This window comes from Leptidea sinapis, chromosome 46 (assembly GCF_905404315.1).
Source record: "Leptidea sinapis chromosome 46, ilLepSina1.1, whole genome shotgun sequence".
Lineage (NCBI taxonomy): Eukaryota > Metazoa > Arthropoda > Insecta > Lepidoptera > Pieridae > Leptidea > Leptidea sinapis.
The window spans coordinates 5,272,783-5,293,858 of record NC_066310.1 but is presented as its reverse complement, the minus strand read 5'-3'; the positions used below and the strand labels follow the sequence as shown (position 1 = coordinate 5,293,858).

The 21,076-nt window shown below is 36.5% G+C and overlaps 2 protein-coding genes across 3 annotated transcripts; one reads left to right on the top strand and one right to left on the bottom strand.

The window, feature by feature from the left end:
• The first annotated feature begins 277 nt into the window (after positions 1-277).
• On the top strand, positions 278-17,751 carry LOC126977959 (activating signal cointegrator 1). Of its 2 annotated transcripts, none has more exons than XM_050826669.1 (12): positions 278-296; positions 799-926; positions 1,014-1,193; positions 2,679-2,797; positions 3,541-3,689; positions 5,536-5,699; positions 9,980-10,149; positions 11,103-11,260; positions 12,035-12,156; positions 14,055-14,151; positions 16,237-16,334; positions 17,617-17,751. In XM_050826669.1, the coding sequence occupies exons 2-12, from the start codon at positions 842-844 to the stop codon at positions 17,703-17,705; spliced, it is 1,431 nt and encodes a 476-aa protein (XP_050682626.1). In that variant the 5' UTR covers positions 278-296; positions 799-841; the 3' UTR covers positions 17,706-17,751. The 2 variants fall into 2 exon arrangements, with proteins under 2 accessions (XP_050682626.1, XP_050682625.1); XM_050826668.1 differs by lacking the exon at positions 278-296 and adding an exon at positions 431-707.
• Positions 17,744-20,470, bottom strand: LOC126977877 (general transcriptional corepressor trfA-like; the record flags this gene model as incomplete). Its single annotated transcript, XM_050826507.1, has 1 exon — positions 17,744-20,470. A coding segment is annotated over one exon (2,424 nt), but the record flags the coding sequence as incomplete, so codon positions are not given.
• Between the last annotated feature and the right edge of the window lie 606 nt (positions 20,471-21,076).

Genomic DNA, 21,076 nt, shown 5'->3' with positions numbered 1-21,076 from the left:
ACAATTTCAATAATACTGTGCTAATTTATCCAATCTATTCTAAATTTGAAAATAATGACATTGAGTCTGGGATTCAAAATATTGCACTTTTATTAGTGACTTTGACATTCGCCATTTTTTTTTATGGTATTGCCATGGAATTATTATGGCCTCAGCATATGATCGGATTTGGTACGGCTGAACCATCGGACGCGGTCTGGTAGCGGACCCTAATCAATGCTATTCACATTGTCTATCTTAGGCTTCCGATGGTCCAGCCGTACCAAATCCGACCATGTGTTATATGTTAACAGTATGTAGGTAGTAGCCGCAGTTATTGTATTCGCCTAAAACTGCAGAGCTATCAGCTATTCCACTAAGAAACTGCAACTGAGTATAAGTAAAAAAAAATTCAACAGCTGATGCGAATTATAACCGTGTCCGGTGTCACTCGTCAGAGTATTGTGTCAATTTAGAAAAAGTTTCAAACTCTTAACTATAAATTTAAACTATTTAATGTTATAAATTACTATTTATTTAATATATATAGTAATATTTAAGTCACTATTTACTAATATTTATCTGCAAATTACAATATTTTATTTAGTTCTCTAATCTCTTGTACATTGTTCAGTGGGCAGTTATAATAATTATATAAAAATGGATGAGTGGATTAAAGAAAACTTATCAAGAATTCTAGATTTTGAAGTACCTGAAGATCTAATAAAGTATCTAATAAATCATACTTTTTATCCTAGTTATTAAATTTTTTATTACAATATTGAAATTAAATTAATTATTTTCATGTGTGCTTTTTAGATACTTGCTTTCAATAGAAAATGAGCCAGATTTAAGGGAGTACATGAAAACATTAATTGATTTTGATAACCACCAACATCAAACATTTTTCACAGATTTTTGTAAACGGAAATTTCAGAATAATAAAGGTTTGGTATATTATTAATAGTAACCCCACTTACTACATTCTTACTTTAAAAGTAACACTAGCGAATAAAATTATGTAAAAATTTCAGCATCTTTGCCAAGACAGCCTAAAAAGAAAATTTCAAAGAGCAAACAAAGTGAACCTTCCAGTACTGAAGTAAAAACAAGTACTTTGGATGTAGAGACAGAGGTTACAAATAAAAAAAAAACAAAATATGTTAATCTTTATTCCCAGGAAGGTAAAAATGCTCAAGTGGTATTGTTAAAAGGTAAACATAATAAATTTAACATTTAATAATAATATCTAATATAAGTTGCCTTTTGTATATATATATATACTTTCCCCCTTATTCATAATGGTCTGCTAACTTTAAACAGCCGCTAAGGAGTGTTTTTTCTCATTCTGACTTAGGTCAATAGAAGAAGACAGAGTGAGAATTAGCAATGCTTTAAGTTAGCAGACTATTATGAATAAGGGGGTTTACCTTTACATTATGATGATGATGATCTAATATTAGTCGCCTTTACAGTAGTTATTATATAGGCTGTGGTATACTTCAAATAAATATACTGTATAATCCATAGATTATGATAACTGAAAGGGTATATAGGGTACTTTTATCCTAAAATTCAGAAGTTCCCCAGGGTGCACAAAATGACTTAGGTCTTGTCCAAATAAGCAGTGAGGGTAAATAAAAGCTATGCAATTTCCAAGGCTTATGGAATGGTGTAAAACAAATTTGGTCTTAATTATTTGTATATTGCAAGATGGCAATCTAATGACCTTAAATCCTTACTAATAAAACAATTTTATTATTATTATATGGACATTACTTCCAAGATTCTGAGGGTTGCAGAGAACAATTTTTTTGATAATTTTTATTTACATTTCCTGAGGAAGTGTGATAAAAATTTTACTCAGAGAGTTAAAAATTAAAAGCCGGAAGTATTATATTTATAAGCTGAAGCACCTAGCCAGAATGGGTCTCAGTGAATCAAGCCTGTGCAGATTCTGTTGCAAAGCCGCTGAAGACTCCAAACACATCCTTCTGGAATGGGAATCCATTGTCCGAATCAGGCTGGGGTGTCTTAAAATATATTGATTTAAAGTAGAGGATGTACCCTGCCTCCCTCCCTACACCTCATATAAATAATAGGACTTGAGGGTATAATTTAAATTTCCCCACAATAACATGTTTCCTAGTTAGAAACCTCAATTTTTTTCCTAATCTCACTTTTAGACACAGGACGCTGAGGGCAAGCTCGCTAGTGCAAGCAGGGGGCCCTATAGACCTAGGATTTAAGTGCATTTTAATCCCCAAATCATAATTATTGTATTTGCGTGATTTGTGGGGAGATGTATATTCTTTTATATCAAGATTCCAGAAAATGTTCAAAACAAAAGCATTATGTTATTCAAAAGAATTGTTAAAAATTGTTAGTATGGTAAAGGTTACTATAACATAAATGACTTTCTTAATGATACCACAGATTGGGAACGGAGTGTCCACCCTCAGGCTATTAAATAATAAGTTTTAAGTGTACAATATTACTTTGTAAATATATTTTTTGATGAAAAAAAAATAGTGGAGTTTGTTGCACCCATTCTTCTCAGGACTGAGGCATTCATTTTGGTATGGGTGGTAGTTTTTGACTTTCAATAAGTGATGTCACATCCTATTTTGAATAAAAATATTTCAATTTGCCTCAATGCAAATACTACAATCATTGAATTTAATTTAAATATTCAATAGGTAGACACCATTGTGATTGCCAAGCGGCAAAACATGAGCTGGTGAACAACTGTTTGTACTGTGGTCGTATTGTGTGCAAGCAAGAAGGATCTGGGCCGTGCTTGTTTTGTGGACATCTGGTTAGTTAGATTTTTTTTGTGATATGAGCAATATATGATAAAATTCCATATTAAATTTACACTTAAAACTGTCACTTTAGAGAGAGAGAGACAAATAAGATGCTTTATGGTGAGCGACAGATTATTGCAACGAACGTGCAACTGATACCTCCCTAGCTTTTAAAGTGTCTTGAGTTATTCAGTCTTGAGATGAGCAAGAGCCGATTATTTGGTCGAAGATGTGTTAAAACCATAACTCTAGGCCATGTGAGAGTTTGTAGAGAACTAACACTTAATTTTTTATTCATAACACTTCAATAAATGCTCTTATCTCTTACTCAAAACATTTCTTATCCTATTCCACTCTCTCATTGTATTTTCCATTTTATAGATCATCCCCTTCATACCTACTTACAAACTATTGAATCTATCACTTTTACATATCTTACCTATGCATAAGTTTAATGTTAAAGATTTTTTTTTCTTTATTTATTTAGGGGCTTTTATATGTATGTACATGTCAGCCCCGTTATAATCTAAGTACATTAAAAAGACAAAAGAAAAACAAAATTCTTAACTTGACAAACTAAAAAAAAAGTTAATAAAACCAAAAGCAAGTTATATCTATAGTGTTCAAGCAATAAGACTTATGGATTCAAACAGACTTATGGCATCCTTAGATGCAGGGTGGGCAAGTTTATTTACAAACATGACCATATCAAAATGTTAAAGATACTGCTTACAACTGTTATCTATGATTGTAGGTTTGTACACCGCAGGAACAGAAAGAGATCAATTCAAAAACGAAATCAAGCACTAAACTTAAGGAAACATTGCTGGAGAAGAGTCGGCCCAAGGGGTGGGAGGCTGCGGTGTCTCACAGAAACAGACTGCTAGAGTATGATAGAACAAGGTAGGAATTACATGGAATTATTTTATTAATTGTTAGGAGGCGGCAAAATAATGCAGTTTATTTCATTGCTACTATTTCATTACGTTTGTACACAGTGTTTTCGTTACTGAATAGACACTATAAGCAGCAAACTTGCCAAAGAGCCATGGAGAGGAGTATGCTGAATATTAATAAAACACATAAAGTTTGAAACACAGGCTTAAGACAGAAAACAAAAATCACTAATGCTGTAAGAAAATTTAAATGGCGCTGGACGGGACACACACTTAGGGGTATAGACAAATGGAGCAAATGTATCACAGACTGGTATCCCAGAAACCTAAAAAGGAAACCGGGGGGACAATACAGGAGATGGTCAGACGAACTTAGGACGATAGCAGGCAAGACATGGTATAGGTTAGCTAAAGATAGAAAAGAGTGGAAGAAGTTGGAAGAGGCCTTTGTCAATAGACAACCAGATATAGTTATACCAGTGATAGATACTTAGTTAAGGATTGTTTGTAAGTATATATGTAAATGATACTATCTGAATAAAGGCTTATATTATTATTATTATTATTAGTATTATAAGCAGTAAAAATACTATGTCTATGGCATGTAGTGTGATATTATGTAGTCTATATGTTGTTCAAACACCTGAACTCATTAGTGAGAAGACTCCTTGGCATTCTTACTGTAAATCATGGCTCACTGGCTTCATCTCTGCTCACTTGTGATTGTGAGATCCATAGAAAGTTGTGCATTCATTTTTAAATTAATTAAGGCTTAGGCCTGACGATTCAAAGTGATTGTATCTACTGAATAAAGAAATTATTCAGTGAAAATGAAAAAGTAAAAATTTTTCTTTACGAAAACTTACAAAAAGCATCTGTAAATAGTCATAAAATGTTCACAAGTGCGCAAAAGCGTCAAAAAGTAAATTAGGTAAGTAATTAAAAATACGTCAGTGGATGCTACAGGGTCGCAGAGACTCGTGATATGCATGGTACTGTACTCCAAACTTCTTTATCCTCAATACATTCCTTAATATTATAGTAACCTTTTCCCATTAAAACAGTTTTTATATATGTCTTGAATGTTTTGTCAGGCAATTCTGTTATGGTCGTGGGGAGCTTATTATAGAATCTAACAGAATTTCCCAAAATTGACTTATTTGCCTTAGTGGTTCTATAACTGGGTACTTATAGCAATTTTATGTTTATGTCTGGTATCAAAGTTATGCTGTTCACACTTTTTAACATATTTATCCATATTTTTCCTAGCATATATTTTGATAGATATATTCTGATGGCACTGTAAGTATATTTTGATTGTGACTGATGATATAACTGACTATTGTTGATGTATTATACTAACAAACCTAAAACTATGGAAGAGCTATGTCTTACAGCAGCTGATTTATTTTTCTAACACTTGGTGACAGATTAGAACTCGACCTATCAAAGGTAATATGAAGGGTTCATCATCATCATCAGCCGGAAGACGTTCACTGCTGGACAAAGGCCTCCCCCAAAGATTTCCACGACGATCGGTCCTGCGCTGCCCTCATCCAACGTATTCCGGCGATCTTGACCAGATCGTCGGTCCATGTTGTAGGGGGCCTACCAACACTGCGTCTTCCGGACGTGGTCGCCATTCGAGGACTTTAATGCTCCAACGGCCATCTGTCCGTCGAACTATGTGCCCTGCCACTTCAGTTTCGCAATCATATGGGCTATGTCGGCAACTTTGGTTCTCCTACGAATCTCGTCATTTCTGATTCGATCTCGATATGAAGATTTGGACGAAATAACTGTTATTGACATAGCGATGAAGAGTTGTTCTCAATGTCGTTGATTGACCGTAGCGAGCGGCGCACGCGCGTGACGGATGACGACAGCGACTACTTCAGCGCTGGCAGCGTGTGGCTCAGCGCCGAGGAGCGGCAGAAACTGGACAAGTACCAGCAGAGCCTGCACGACAAGAAGCACGCGTCGCGGCTGTACAAGAAGATGACCTTTGATTTTGCTGGTGAGTAGAGTGTCAATTGAGAGTCAATTGGAGCACAGACAACAAACCAGACGGAGGCTACTTTGCACAGGATGCCGGCAAGATTATGGGTACGACAACGGCGCCTTTTTCTGCCGTGAAGCAGTAATGTATAAGCATTATTGTGTTTCGGTCTGAAGGGTGTTGTAGCTAGTGAAGTTAATGAGACTTAATTTCTTATGTCTAAAGGTGACGAGCGCAATTGTATTGCCGCTTAGAATTTTTGGGTTTTTCAAGAATTCTGAGGGGCACTGAGCTGTAATGGGCAGAGCATATTAATAATCTGTCCACCATAAGGTGTCCTGCTCGTCTCGTCCCTTATTTTCATAAAATAATAAGTAGATACACCGCTGGCGAATGTCGAAAAGGCGTCTGCTCCGTAATAATCCGAGACCAATTTTGATTTGTCGATGTGTGCGGTTAGCTAGTGGTCTAATATTTAAAATATTATGGAACTATTGCCAAGCATAAAGTACATTCGCTCACCTTTTGTCTATCTTGCGGTATCTCTGTTAGAGATGTTCTTCTCACTAATATATTAATAATAATAATAGTCATTTATTTCAGAGTAAGACAATATTACAAAATAAAATTACGAATATAAATATAAGTAAAATTTAAGGACGCGTTCTCAAAACAGAGAGGTATCGAATCGCACCACTACACTGACACCGCTCAAACACATACACGTACTTAAAGTTAATAGCGGGAATCAAATGAATTTGATACTTTAGCAAGTTTGAATTTTTTTTTAATACATATGTATTTTTGATAATTGGTTTATGTATTCGTATAGTAATATTCGTTTAGTAGTTAAATATTAGAACTTTAGATGGCAATTCTGTCGCATAACGTCGTGTGCAGTAAACGCAGTTTTTTTTAATCCAAGATGGCCGCCGCGAAAAATTATGATTTCAGCAATATGGGTATTGTATCGGAGGTTATCGAGGGTGTAGAGAACGATTTTGGAATCATTTTTGAAATCTAAGATGGCCGCCGCGCAAAATTACGCTTTCAACAATATCGGTATCGTATCCGAGGTTCTCGAGGGTGCAGAGAACGATTTTGGGATCATTTTTGAAATCCAAGATGGCCGCCGCGCAAAATTACGCTTTCAACAATATGGATACCGAATCCGAGGTTCTCAAGGGTACAGAGAACGAATTTGGAGTCATTTTTGAATTCCAAGATGGCCGCCGCGCAAAATGATGATTTCAACAATATGGATACCGAATCCGAGGTTCTCAAGGGTACAGAAAACGAATTTGGAGTCATTTTTGAAATCCAAGATGGCCGCTGCGCAAAATTATGATTTCAACATTATGGATATCGAATCCGAGGTTCTCGAAGGCGCAGAGAACGAAATTGGGATCACTTTTGAAATACAAGATGGCTGCCGCGCAAAATTATGATATCAACAATATGGATATCGTATTCGAGGTTCTCGAGGGTGTAGAGAACGAATTTGGGATCACTTTTGAATTACTAGATGGCCGCCGCGCAAAATTATGATTTCAGTAATAACGATATCGTATTCGAGGTTCTCGAAGGTGCAGAGAACGAATTTGGGATCATTTTTGAAGTGAAACTTGTTTGCGGGTAATGAGGGTAAAATTTTTACGGATGAAACGGAATAAAGTGTCACGAAAATGAAGGACGTTTTTATCCAAGAAGAGGGGAGGGAGATTGAGTCTGATTGAGATAGAGTGAGAAAATGCGAATGCAGTATGAAGCAGACCGTACCGCTATGAAGTAAAACAACTTCACTACTAGCGTTGTATCATGTAGGTTTAGCGCGCGGCCGCGAGTAAGTAGAACATCTTCCCTACTAGCTTTGTGTTGTGCAGGTTTAATGAGTAATAATAATTAGTAAAACATCTAATAATTCCTAATATTGACAAAAATCAATTGGTTTAGAGAACAGATTAGGATAATTATTAATATAAACGAGATTTAAAAATTGGTTTTCACAAATAAGTTTCACTTCTGACATGTGTACTTTGTACGCACACCATTTTTTGTGTTGTCTGGTGTTTTGGACGTAGCTTCCCCCTTAGGACACCTCCCCTACAAGTGGAGTTGAAAAAAATATTGGAGACCATGTGGGGTATCGTTGGATAGGTCTTTGAAAGTTAGATTCAGGTTTGATACATTTCCTTAGGTCGTATGAAAATAATGCGGGATTAAAGAAGATATACGTTACATTTATGTAATAGCTTATACATTATGATTACAATATCTATTGAAATAACTCTTCTTGACATAATATGGTGGTAATAATTGATAAGAAGGGTGCTCTACCCTTCTTATCAATTACTTCTTGTGGTTAAAAAGAGGATGAATTTTTTTTTTGCATGTAGGGTATCATTAGATAGGTCTTTCAAAATCAAATTTTGAGATTTTTTAATTAGATTGGTAACGGAATGTGTTTTGTAAATATTGTTGGTGAAAAGTCGAAATGAGAATATTTATATATTTAGGGAATGAACAATTAATTTAGCATGTGGGATATTGTTAGACAGGACTTTTATAATATAATTTAAGTTTATGAATGAATTCTAATTTTGACGATGTAAATAACATGACACCCATGACGAAAATTTTGTAGATTTTATAGGCGCCATCATGGATTTCGATTTTGACCCGATATTCGTTATTGTTGACCCCGAAAACCATGAAAATGACACCCATGAAGAGAAGTTGCTAAATTTCATAGGCGCCATCTTGGATTTCGATTTTGACCCGATATTCGTTATTGTTGACCCCGAAAACCATGAAAAATGACACCCATGAAGAGAAGTTGGTAAATTTTATAGGCGCCATCTTGGATTTGGATTTTGACCCGATATTCGTTATGGTTGACCCCGAAAACCATGAAAATGACACCCATGAAGAGAAGTTGGTAAATTTCATAGGCGCCATCTTGGATTTCGATTTTGACCCGATGTCGATTTAATATAGACCTTATATTTAGAGATGAACTTAAAAATCACTAATTCTTCAAAAAAATAAAGAAGCATATTTTTTTGAAAATCTGACTGCTTACAAAATATGTAAAGTATCAAAGACAGTATTTTAGAGCTTATAAAAAATATTCATGTTCGTACAGCGATCTTTCCGAGTACGAGCTGCTGCTCACAACCGACACAGTGTCTACCCACGACGGCGGCCTGACTGACGTTGTTTCGATAGATCTTTCTGTGCAATGCGTACGGAGTAACAAAATAAAATAACCCTTAATACCACACTTTTAAGCTCATGCTTTCATTTATATTTTTTTCTTAGATTATTTATAACATATTCATTAATTTATTTCCGGTGTTTTTGTATTGTAATATTTATCTGCATTCCTTACGTAATTTTTAAGAGACAAATTTATGTAAGTAGTAGCAGAAAACTGATGAACAGAAAAATGAAGCCCCATTTCGTCAATTTTGTGTGAAGAGGTAACGGATAATGGTTTTTACGGCATAAAATATAAAAATTTCAAAGCAAAAATTTCCCGCTAATTGGAGATAAGAAGTAATCTATTTGTGGCAATTTTTAGTTTTGGTAGACTTAGTTTCATTTCATCACAAACTCTACCGAAAAATATCTTATTTTTGTCGGATTCGTAAACGCGTCCTTAAACACACACAACCGTACACAGACAACCGATGCCTGAAGAAATGATTATCCGGGCAATCGCCGATGGTTCGAAGGATACGATTCTGAGCGCTGCGCAGACGACTCCAGAACGACTCGATGCGGGGACACATTATCGTCAAAAAAATCGGCAACTCCTGCCTCGGCGAACATGCCCGATGCGCTACAATAGGGAGGTTTTTTCATTAATATACGAAAAGCGTTATTGTACTGTACTCTGAGTGTGCTATATGATTTTCTGTTAATAATGATGACCAAAGTTGACAGGTGTAAAAAAATTGTCAAAAGGTTTTAAACAATGTAAGTTTAACCTGATTAATACATCGAACCTCTGCGCGAGCATGTTACACCGTACCGACATCCTTCAAATCATCGGTGAGTGTGCCCCAGGTATTTAAAGGACCTTACAACTCGCACTGGCGTGCTAGCTAAACAAACTTCAGGTACCCTATCCGGGCCTCTTTTCCATTTAAATATCACCATTTCTGACTTCTTGGCGTTGTATTTAAGCCCATGTAATTCAGCATATTTAACACATACACCAGGAAGTATTCCAAAGTTCCAAGAATATTGTGTGTTCGAAACTGAAAAGTCAATTAATACTTCCTCTTGAACAGGTCGGCAAGTTATTGAAGATAACAGCACTGAGCACGATGTTGACGAGGCGAAAATCCGCGAGATAACACGCGGCGAGCAACCGCAGAGTACAATGCTGAGTCCGGACTTGTTGAGCGATATGTCGAGCGACAGGGACGTCGCGCCTGGTGTTAACGCGCCCTTATTGCAGGTTAGCTGCACAGATCATACACAGTATAAGTCGGCGTGTGAATGGGAGACCTTCTGCCGTTTTGGTATATCTTAGAACTAGCCGTTCCCGCTCGCTGGGCGAATTTTAAAAGGAAATAGATTAAATTTTATTCATCTTATTACAAATAAAATAAAAAAATAAGTAGCCATAAACCATCTAGGATAATTACGCATCGAATGGTGGTAGTTTTATGTCGATACGATCAGTGGTTTAGGCGTGATTGAGCCTCGAACAAAGACCATTTTCATTATATATATATATATATATATATATATATATATATAGATAAGTACAATGCGAGTAAGTTCGCGAACTTGTGGCTCGACGAACTTTTCCGCTAGTGTCTCACCGAGTAAGCGCGTTGGCGATCCGACAAGTTTGAAATGCGAGCCGCCATTTTGTTTCGCCAGTCCATGGATGCACAACGTTTGATGTTTTTGTATTTTTTGAACTATGTCTAAATGAGTGATTTGCAAACTTGAATTGATTTGCATGAACCGCTTACCGAATTTATGGAAGCGTTCCGAATTAGTCCTTACGAAACTCACTTACTGTTACGAAATTCAAAAGAATCATTAAAAACGACTACTTTGTAAAGGTTACTATAACGAATTAATGACTTTCTCAATGATAGGCACCAAAGATTGGAAATGGAAAGATTGTCCACAAACTATTTATTTAAAAATAAATTTTATTGTACGACACTTTATTTTAAAAAAAGAAGCCCGCTGAGTACGGTCGTGAAGTACGGTGATGTATTCACACGCCATTTATTTTAAGGGAAATTTGTTAAAAAATTTAGTACTTAATTTTATTACTTAATAAAATCGAGTTTAGAGTCTCCTTAAAGAATATCTCTTGTGTTTCACCATTAAGACCCATTACGTTGTAACGAACGCCACCTATAAACATTTAAAATTTATCTGATACAGTACATCGAAGGAATTGGTTCGAGTCTTTCCCGATTGAGATCAGACTGGTCCCGAGAGTCCCGTGTCCAGGACCCAGAGATACAGGAGATGAGCGATACGGGACGCTGCCTGTCCATGCACCAACCGTGGGCCTCATTGCTTGTCGAGGGAATTAAACTGTAAGGCATTTTATTATAATTTTTATAGTAAAAAGTGACAATAGTTTGATCTGATGTGATACGCTTACCCGCTACACTACAATATAACTCAGGATTGTTAAAAACCCTATAGTTATGAGCGGCACCATAATAATTTGTGGTACGCTCTGAAAAAACGGCCAAGTGCGAGACGGACACGAAACAAACACGAAAGATTCTATACCATTGTACAAGGTACAGCACTATTTAACAACACAAACATAAAAAAAAGAACATACTGACGAATTTTTTCCTCCTTTTTTGAAGTCGGTTAAAAATGTAGCATTTTTGCAATAGATTTTTTTTGTTTTGCCACATTGGCTTTTATTATTTGCTATATATGCTTATATATGGTATAAGTCAACTAATGTGCTTTTCTATCTTACCACTTTGTGGAACATCCTAGTATCCAATTGGTGCTTGGCAGGACAAAATGATCGCAATGTCTTAGTTTAATAAAATCAATCTTATTGCTATCTATCAAGGTTTATTTTTGACTAGAGTGGGAAGTACACATTTCTAAAATTTCTATCGTTCATACCTTCATCGAGAAATAGATAATTGTTTGTGGAAGATTGGCCCGTTATAATACTTACAATATTGCGTATTCTCTCGTCCTTGCGATCTCCATGTAGTATCATAAAGCTGCGGGCACACCTCTTTGATACCACCGGAACCCAATTCTTGGTTTGTATGCCTATCATCATTGCTCAATTCAGATTGTATTTAAACTATTGTTCTTCGCATGGGTTACAGCCACGAAGGTCGCACGTGGTACTCTGGTCACCGCGGAAGGCTGTGGATCGCGTCCACTGCCAAGCCTCCGGAGCCCACCCTCGTCAGGGAACTAGAGAATAGATACAGAGTGCTCAACCCAGGTAAACTTTCGGTTATTTTTAAAGTGAAAACTTCCTTAGCTATTCCGAGCACTGAGCACTGCGTGATCAATTTTGATTTGTTTATGTGTGTCTTAGCAATGGTTTGCTAGTTTCATATTCAAAATAGTAAGGAGTAATGCCAAGCGTGGCTGACTGCTTACGAGTTGTGAATCAAAATAGGTTACATTATTAATAGATTCGCTTTCCTTTTCTATCTTGCTGTATCTCCGTAAGAGATGTCCTTTTCTCTCGCACGCTTTACTTATGTATACGCACGGACGAGTAAAAAAAGAATGACTCCGCGTCGTGATATTAGCAAGTGAAGCACCGTTATGCTAGTGTGTGTGCGGTTACACAATTTTTTCTCCCTTAAATAATCATATATGGCCACAAATACTTATATATTATCGTTTTGACACTTTTTCACAAGGCACGTGTGTGCGTGGGGCTATGTATTTACACGTTAATCGGCTTGTTTTGGTGCTACACTGTTGTGTAAGGTGACACGGAGTCCTTATTTTTTTACTAGTCCGTGTCTAATGTCTATACGCTGCATTATATTTGTAATATTGGGCAATATGGTCCGAGTCATATGAACTACTTAAATTTATAATAGATGTACCGTACACCATCCCCAAAGTCTTTTTTTTTTAAATAAAATGGGATGACAAACAAGTGTAACAATTGAAAACCACATTGATCCAGATGGTGGGGTTGATATCCTAATTTGTGGCTTGTCGTGTGGACGTGGAATTCGGCGGCAGGAATCAGGTCAGAGCGCTCTTCGGAACACTCCCCGTGATAAATTCGGTAGTAGACACACAAAAAACGTCTTTACGCAACGCAAGTGATCTAGCCGTTCACAGAGCACTGGATCTCAAAAAGCAGCTCGCGGTTTAACAGTTTTGTAGAGCGATAGAATGTATGACGGATTGAAGTATTGCCGTGCTCTATTCATGACGCCCAGCATCTTTGATGCCAATTTGGCTTTGCCTTCCAGATGACGGAATTGGCAATCGCTCGAGATTTCTAGACCTAGTATTACTATGAATGGGATTCGAACGCGCAAACTTGGATTCGATGGTGGCAAAACACCAAAAACACAAAATTTCTTTGTGACGTCATGGTAGTTGGTTAGGTTAGTTAAGTTATGGGACTATAGCTAGGGCGCCCTTCTTATTGAAACACCAAATACAAAGGCTTGACTGCCGAAAAAATCGCCTATCTAAATCCCCCTCATGCTCCGGCTTCACTAGCGGACGATGTTTCATGTCGCGCTGTCGCCACAAAAACATCGTCTACGGGTTAACGCGATGATCTGGCCTACATCTACGCAGTCAACTACCTACCGCGCGACGCGAATTATAAAAGCCTAAACACATGATCGGATTTGGTACGGCCGGACTATCGGACGGTCTGGTGGGCGTGGGTAGGCGTCTTGCACCAATTAGTCCTCCGTACACGGTACGGTCCGGGCGGTAATAATAATAATTTTGTGCGATGGACAATGCGACATACCATCCAATATGGTCCGCTGCCGGACCGCAACCGATAGTTCGGCCGTACCAAATCCGATCATGTGTATAGGCTATTATGAAGCGGCGAATGTTGTCGCGACAAAACCCTTTGTTGCGCGCCCGTTTACCGACAGTGCCGCGATGTGCAATCATTTGCGCTTCACTAGCGGGCTACGGCGAATATTCGCCCCCATGTTTCGAACTGTTTTATAGTCAAACATTTCCATATCGGCATATATTGTCGGCTAGTATTGGCATCATGGCTAAGGTTGGTAAAGCGGTTTTAATACAGTTCAGGGTACCTTGTTTTACTGTGACCAAAGTGATCTATTTTGATCTACTGTAGTATTGGCATTACAAATAGATGTGAACAATTTGCAGACAAGAACCTAAAGTTTCCGACGTTCTACCCGACGGGCTGCCTGCTCGGCTGTGTACATGTAGATGATTGTTTGCCCGAGGAAGAGTATCAGAAAATGTAAGTATCATACACAAAGTTAATGGACAAATTAATCTAAATTGTCGGCTTGTACCTGATTTGGGGATTAAAATACACTTAAATCCGAGGATAAATTATGCCCCCTGCTTCCACTAGCGCGCCTACCCTCTTCTCCGTATATCTTTAAAAAAATTGATGTGAAAATTGAGGCTACTAGCTAGCAAATGTCTGCCCTTACTGTATCGAAGTTAAAATTATATCCTAAAGACCTATTACTATCAAGAGGCGTAGGATCCTCGGAGGGTTTTGGCAGAGCACGTCCTCTGTTTTGAGTAATGGCAGGCCTGTTTCACTCCCCGTCTAGATATCGAAATCTTAAGTACGTGCGGCGGCCTCTACACAGAAGGCCAGCCAGTAGGGACGCACGCGCGAGTTTTGTTGTCATCTATTACACAGATCCGACGGATATTTTAAAAATCTAGACACAAATATATATATAATATATTTAAACAATCTATTTTAAAGTGATTTTGATTATAATGATATTAACATTCATGATAGCTACATATTTATTTCCTATATACTAAGTAGGTTTGACTATGTCGTGGTCTTCCAACACATACATTTTATGCAAGTAATGTAGGTTTGACAGAAATATTGATTTAAAATTATGATTACATACCTATTTATATTATAGAAAAAACTGAGCTATTTTTTAAGATGACCTTATACTAGGTACGTACAGATTTAGGTAAAGAAGTCAACCCTAATGTCGTCAGAAGAGGTAAGAGTCACGCGATAGAAAGAGAGGTAACTTCTAGGTGAATAAAAATGTAGGTTGTAGGAGTTGTAGCGCTGTGCGATCTGAATTACACCTTATTGTATGACGACAAGAATCCCTATTTCTTTAACTGATTTTGCGGAGTGGGACTTCCGTACTTGTACTATTATATATTCTTTGGTTATGGTACACACCCCAGCCTGATTCTGACAATGGCCTCGCATTCCAGTAGGATGTGTTTGTACCGGTAAGTTCACATTTTATTCTTCCGAGGCTTGTTGGTAAAAACTAGCCATCGAACATAGGTCTCTTTCATGACTGCCTTAGATGTTACTTAATAATAATTCGTATATGAGAACTATCCAAGTCAGACGTTAGGTTTCAATATACAGGGTGTCCCAAAGTTATGGGACATGAAGGGAAAGTACCTTAAATATCGAAGATAGGCTATTTTACTGAAAGAAGACTTTATGTTATTTTTAAAAGATAGTAATTCTGAATTCAAAGATTTTCTAAAAATTACTTGCCTCGTCTGGGAATCCAACCTACTTAAATGTAAAAAAAGCAACCCTACTCTTATGATGCCAATAGAAAGAATGGCCAAAAACAATGTTGTATCCTGTATTATCCTAAGTTATAAGGCTGAGGTTTATAAAGCGATCTTAGACTGGCGACAATTAAACTAACAATCAGAAAAGTATTTTGACTTATGTTTTTAAAATGATAACCCTCACTTCTGGGATTAATAAAAAATTTATGAACGATGCGAGACTCGAACCCAAGACTTCTCTCGTTCTGTGCGAGTGCTCTTCCAAGTGAGCTAACCGTTCGAGTGACGTATCGTCATAAAATCTTGTATGCTTTCTTCAACTCTCAGGTTGTGGCTTCATCTACAGGATCTACATTACAGTTGACTGCTCAACCCCAATATTTGCATATTAGGAAATTGACTTGAGATGTCGCTCTTCGAAATCTAAACAATTTGTTATGTTTTTAAAGTGATAACCCTCACTTCTGTGGTTAATACAAGATTTTATAACGATACGTCACTCTAATGGTTAGCTCAGTTGGAAGAGCACTCGCACGGAACGCGAACAACCGTGAGTTCGAGTCCCGCATCGTTCATAAAGTTTTATTTGTGAATCAGATAAGTTTTGGATTGGTACTATTATAATTTAGTATATATTTCTATAGTAAAAGTTTGTTTTATAATAATTGACGATGTACTAATCTATCTACTAATATATTGGGCTTAAGTTCAGCATATTCTCAGTTGTCAAACTACTGTACTTGTGAAGATATTTGTTCTATGTTATATTTATTCTGTGCTTGTTTACCTGTAGCTATCCCGAGGGCGAGGGAGGCAGTCCCTACATGTTCATATGCTCGAACCCCATCAGTTTGAGACTGCGATTCCCGATCAAAGGGCAACATAAAATATGTAAGTTGATTATACAATTTTATTACTTGTATTTTTTGAAAAATTCTTATTATTTTGTTTTTTTTTTACTACTGGTCATTTTTATTATTATCCTAATGAAATTTCGGAGTGAATGTGGACGTAACAGTTCTCTCCTGTAGTTTAACTGAAAATTATATTTGGACCACAAAGTTTTTTACTCTATTCGCATATAGCGCATTAGAGTTATGATATCATGATTGTTTAAAGAAATAATAGTATTATAAACAATACCATTAGATTTACTTTCATTGTATAATGGCATATTGGTAATTTTTCAACAGACTACAAAATCATCATCAATTCGTCTGTATTTTTTGTATGTTTATTACCTCATGAAACTTATTGTCTGCGCTTATAATACTCGCAGATTATAAAACCAGATGTGATGATTAAAATCTGTGTAATTGAGGGAACTCCTCCAAATTAATAAGCATACAATATAATCACACGGACGAGTAAAAAAAGAAGAACCCTGTGTCACCTTACATAACAGTGAAGCACCAAAACAAACCGATAAACGAGTAAATACATAGCCTCACGCACACACACTAATACAAGCCGATCGGCCGCCATTATGAGAGAAAAAGTGTAAAAACGATACTATAAAAGTATTGGTGGCCATATATGATTATATAAGGGAAAAAAAAATTGTGTAACTAGTATCCTCCATAACCGCACACACACTATCATGAAAGTGCTTCACTTGCTAATATCACGGCGCGGAGTTTTATAATTATAGAGCTAGCTTTATATAGATATATAATCTATATATATAAAAATGAATTGCTGTTCGTTAGTCTCGCTAAAACTCGAGAACGGCTGGACCGATTTGGCTAATTTTGGTCTTGAATCATTTGTGGAAGTCCAGGGAAGGTTTAAAAGGTGAATAAATATGAAAGTGTTCGGAATTAAATAAAAACAACAATTTTGTTTTTCCTTTGATGTGTCCCCCGTCGTCCGATATTTGTTTTATATGGACATATTTTCTATGAGAGAATTTATTGACACACGGTTTGACAGTTCTGCTGTGAAAAAATTTCATTACAACAACAGGTAGCATATCTTACGAAATAATTCTTGATCATATGAAATATTATTGACAAATTAATAAAAACCATTATTTTATTTATTATATACAGAACAACGTCTGTCGGGTCAACTAGTAATATATGCATAATTATAGAGCTTTTGGTTATGGCACCTTCAAAATGCTGTAAAGAAATAATAATTTAATTTACTTAACTGCATTTTAATTTTTCAGATCAATTGGATAAGAGCATTCATCAAGCAGCAATTAAGTGTATTCAAAAAATGTCGAAAATAGAAGCCGATCAAGCTAATGCCGGGTGACTAACATAGGATGTTCTTGTGGCTTAAATAAAAATATATTGTTACATTAGGAATTTTTATTTACAACTATTAACTAGGTACAAATATAAATATTAAGGACACACAATTCATACATACACTCATACAGTTATACTAACGCAATTCGTGAATAATCCACAAATAATACTTATTATTTCGTATCACGACTTAATTAAAATGAGCACCAACGTATATTAGACAGTCAAGGTTAAAATGCAGGACGGATTTACTTAATAATCTACCATTAGTAACAACTACGAAATAGAAAACGACGCTTTGGCAGATAAGAGATTTGGTTTTTATATTAATTTATAACAGGAACTTTATGATTCCTTCTTTTGGTTGAGTTGGGGGAAGAATGCTTCTATTGGAAGTATGGGATCGTCTGTCGCTATTGTAAAATAGTTCGGTATGCGTCTGCTATTTGCCGATATCGTTTTAAACATACCCGGTGTGTTATAGTCTTTGCTTGCGGCTAATGTCAAGTCTGAAACACGTTTCGAATGTTCAAACAGTTTCTCGATGTGATCTTGGTGTTTCTTATCAGCAATTTTCATGATAGCGCTCTCAGATCTCGCTCTTTCCGATGTGATTTCATTTTTGTGTTCATGACTTGATTTAGCATCACCTATTGTGATATCCTGTACAGATTCTCCAGTCTCGGAGTCTTTTATCTTCTTCCTCAGCGGTCTTTTTCCTGCAGTAGTGCTGGATGTCTCTATTGTTTCGTCTGTTGGTTTCGGTCTTCGTTGTCCGTTTCGTATTCTTGATGAGATTCTTTGTGTCGTAGTTTCAGCGGCTTCTGTTGTTTGTCTTATTCTACTGCTGTGGCGTGATTGAATGTCTTGATCGATATTCTCTGTTTTATTTAACTTGTACCGTGGCTCTTTCGGCGTGAACTTTCTCCTTTCAGTTGTTGTTTCAATTTCAGTGTTTATTTCTGAGTAAGGATTCTTTCTCTGAGGAAATCTTTGTTTGTATGTTTCTGTTGCTTTTTCTGTGCTACTAGTTGTTGAGCTTAATCTGTTCCTGTAATCTTTAACACTGAACTTTGGCCTGCTGTATTTATTTGTTTTGGGTATTTTTCCAATGTTTGATTTTTCAGTGCGCTGTGTAGTGGTCTCAATATCAACCGTCTCTTTTGATGACTCTGTTGTACTTTCGACGGGTCTTACATCTCTATGGAATGAAAATTCTTTCAAAATGTCTGCCTCAGTCTTAGAATTATCTCTGAAATCAACAGACGTGTCGCTAGTGGGTGTTTCCTTCTCATCTTGATTATGTGTATAATCTGGCACATCAGTGTTTCTATATTCGTAATTTTGTCTAGTATGTAGTCGTGATGATATTTTCATTATAGGAGACTCTCTATTTTGTTCTTGTTCATGAGTGGGTTGTGTTGTAGTATCAGCTCTCCCTAATGTAGTCATAATTCTTTGATGGTTTAGTTTTTTTCTCATAGGAGTAGGTGCGGTTGGTGCTTCCGTTGCTAAAGCGCTGGTTGTTAATTCAGAAGTTATTATTGGTGTTGTTAAAGGACTTTCTGTTCTTTTAATTGGCCTGATACGTGGTCTTATTGTATGTATTTCATCAGTTGTCTGTATTGTTTCGGTTGTGGTTGTCGTGCTTGTTTCGTTTCTTCTATTACCTATTGGCCTGCGCCTCCTTATCTTGTTACGTTTCCGTATTTTGTCTTTATCTAATGATTCTGAGTTTGGTCTTTTGAAATGTTGGCTTGGTGGTAATGTAGGCAGGGATTCTACAGGAGTTTCGGTAGTTGCGGCTATATCTGTTGTAACTTCCTGTGTCACTTTAGCAGGTTTCTTGGTTCGTCTTCCAGAAGGCGTTGTCGGTACTCTGTAATAATAATCTTTTAATTTGTTCTTCTCGATTGGCTCATAATCTTCACCCTGAGGTCTATTCTGTAATTCAAATTGATTATTATAATTCAGTCCATTTTCATACAACTTCTCAGCTTCAGTTACTATAGCGTACTCTTCAGGTTGCTCGGATACAGTGACTGGTTTTGCCATAATACTATTAAAGTTGTCCTGTGTTAAAATACTAGCTTCAGTAACTTGCTGATTTAAGTCGTATGCATCTTGGAACCATGCTCCAGTTGCTGGTCGAGTAATAACATCTGTTTCTTTTTCTGTGACTTCATAGGAAGCTTGATATTGACCAGGGTTTATGGGATCGTCTGCGTAATTGACTACGTTTGGAGGGTTAGCATATTGGTGCAATACTTGTTGTGTTAAACCAACGTTATCAAGTTGTTGGTTATTGTTATTATAATTTACGTTCGCATTATGTTGATTAGAGTTTTGGGATACATAATTATAATTATAATACTGATTCGTATTAGTCGTGATGGGGGGGTTGTATGTCGTAACCTTATTAACATCATTTTTCAGATTATTCTTTGTAAACGGATCTTGGGGGCTTGGCTTAAAACTATGTCCCTGTCCTGCTTTAGTATCCTTGTTCGATGTCGTTTTTGTTTGTTGTGTAGGGCTTGGAGATTTGTTATTTTGTTGGAAGTATATCTGATTTTGTGTAGTTTGCAATTTTGGAGTTGTAACAGCATATAGACTGGGAGTTGATTTCAAATTGTGTGAATAGTTGTACGAATTAAAAACAGCTTGCTTCGTTGGTTGCTGTGGCTGGATCGTTGTCTTCGTGGACTGGTACACTGGGTCTCTACCTTTGACTGATTGTACTCCAAAGTATCCAAATGTCCCTAGGAAAAGAAATATTACATTAATAACACAGTACTGCCAGATGTTTTATATTTATTATAATACTTCTTGGAGGGTAAAACTAACATATAGCTTTATTGGCAGGATACTATCAATGGTCATACCTCTGGCTTTGAAAAAATTTACTGTTTTTTAATGTCCTTATGAATAAGAACATGCGTGGTGGTGTACGCTTCGCAAATATTTTATTCAAAATAGGATATCACTTATTGAAAGCTAGAAAGAAAGAAACCCTTTCGGAAATGAACGCCTCAGACCTGAGAAGAACAGGCGCAAGAAACTCAGCGGGCTTCTTTTTTTTATAAAAATATGATTACAATGTAAAATCGTACAATAAAATTTATCATTTAATAGCCTGAGGCGTTCGCTCCATTCCCAATCTGTGATATCATTAAAAAAGTCATTTATGTTATAGTAACCTTTACCACACAAACCTTTTATTAACAATTGATTTGAATTTCGTAATACATTTGTTTTAAATATTTTCTGGGATCTTGTTGTAAAAGCATATACAACGCCCCACAAAAGACTTACTAACTCGACTTAAGTAGGCGTAATAAGTTAATGTTTGTTCCTGTGGTAAAAAAAGATACA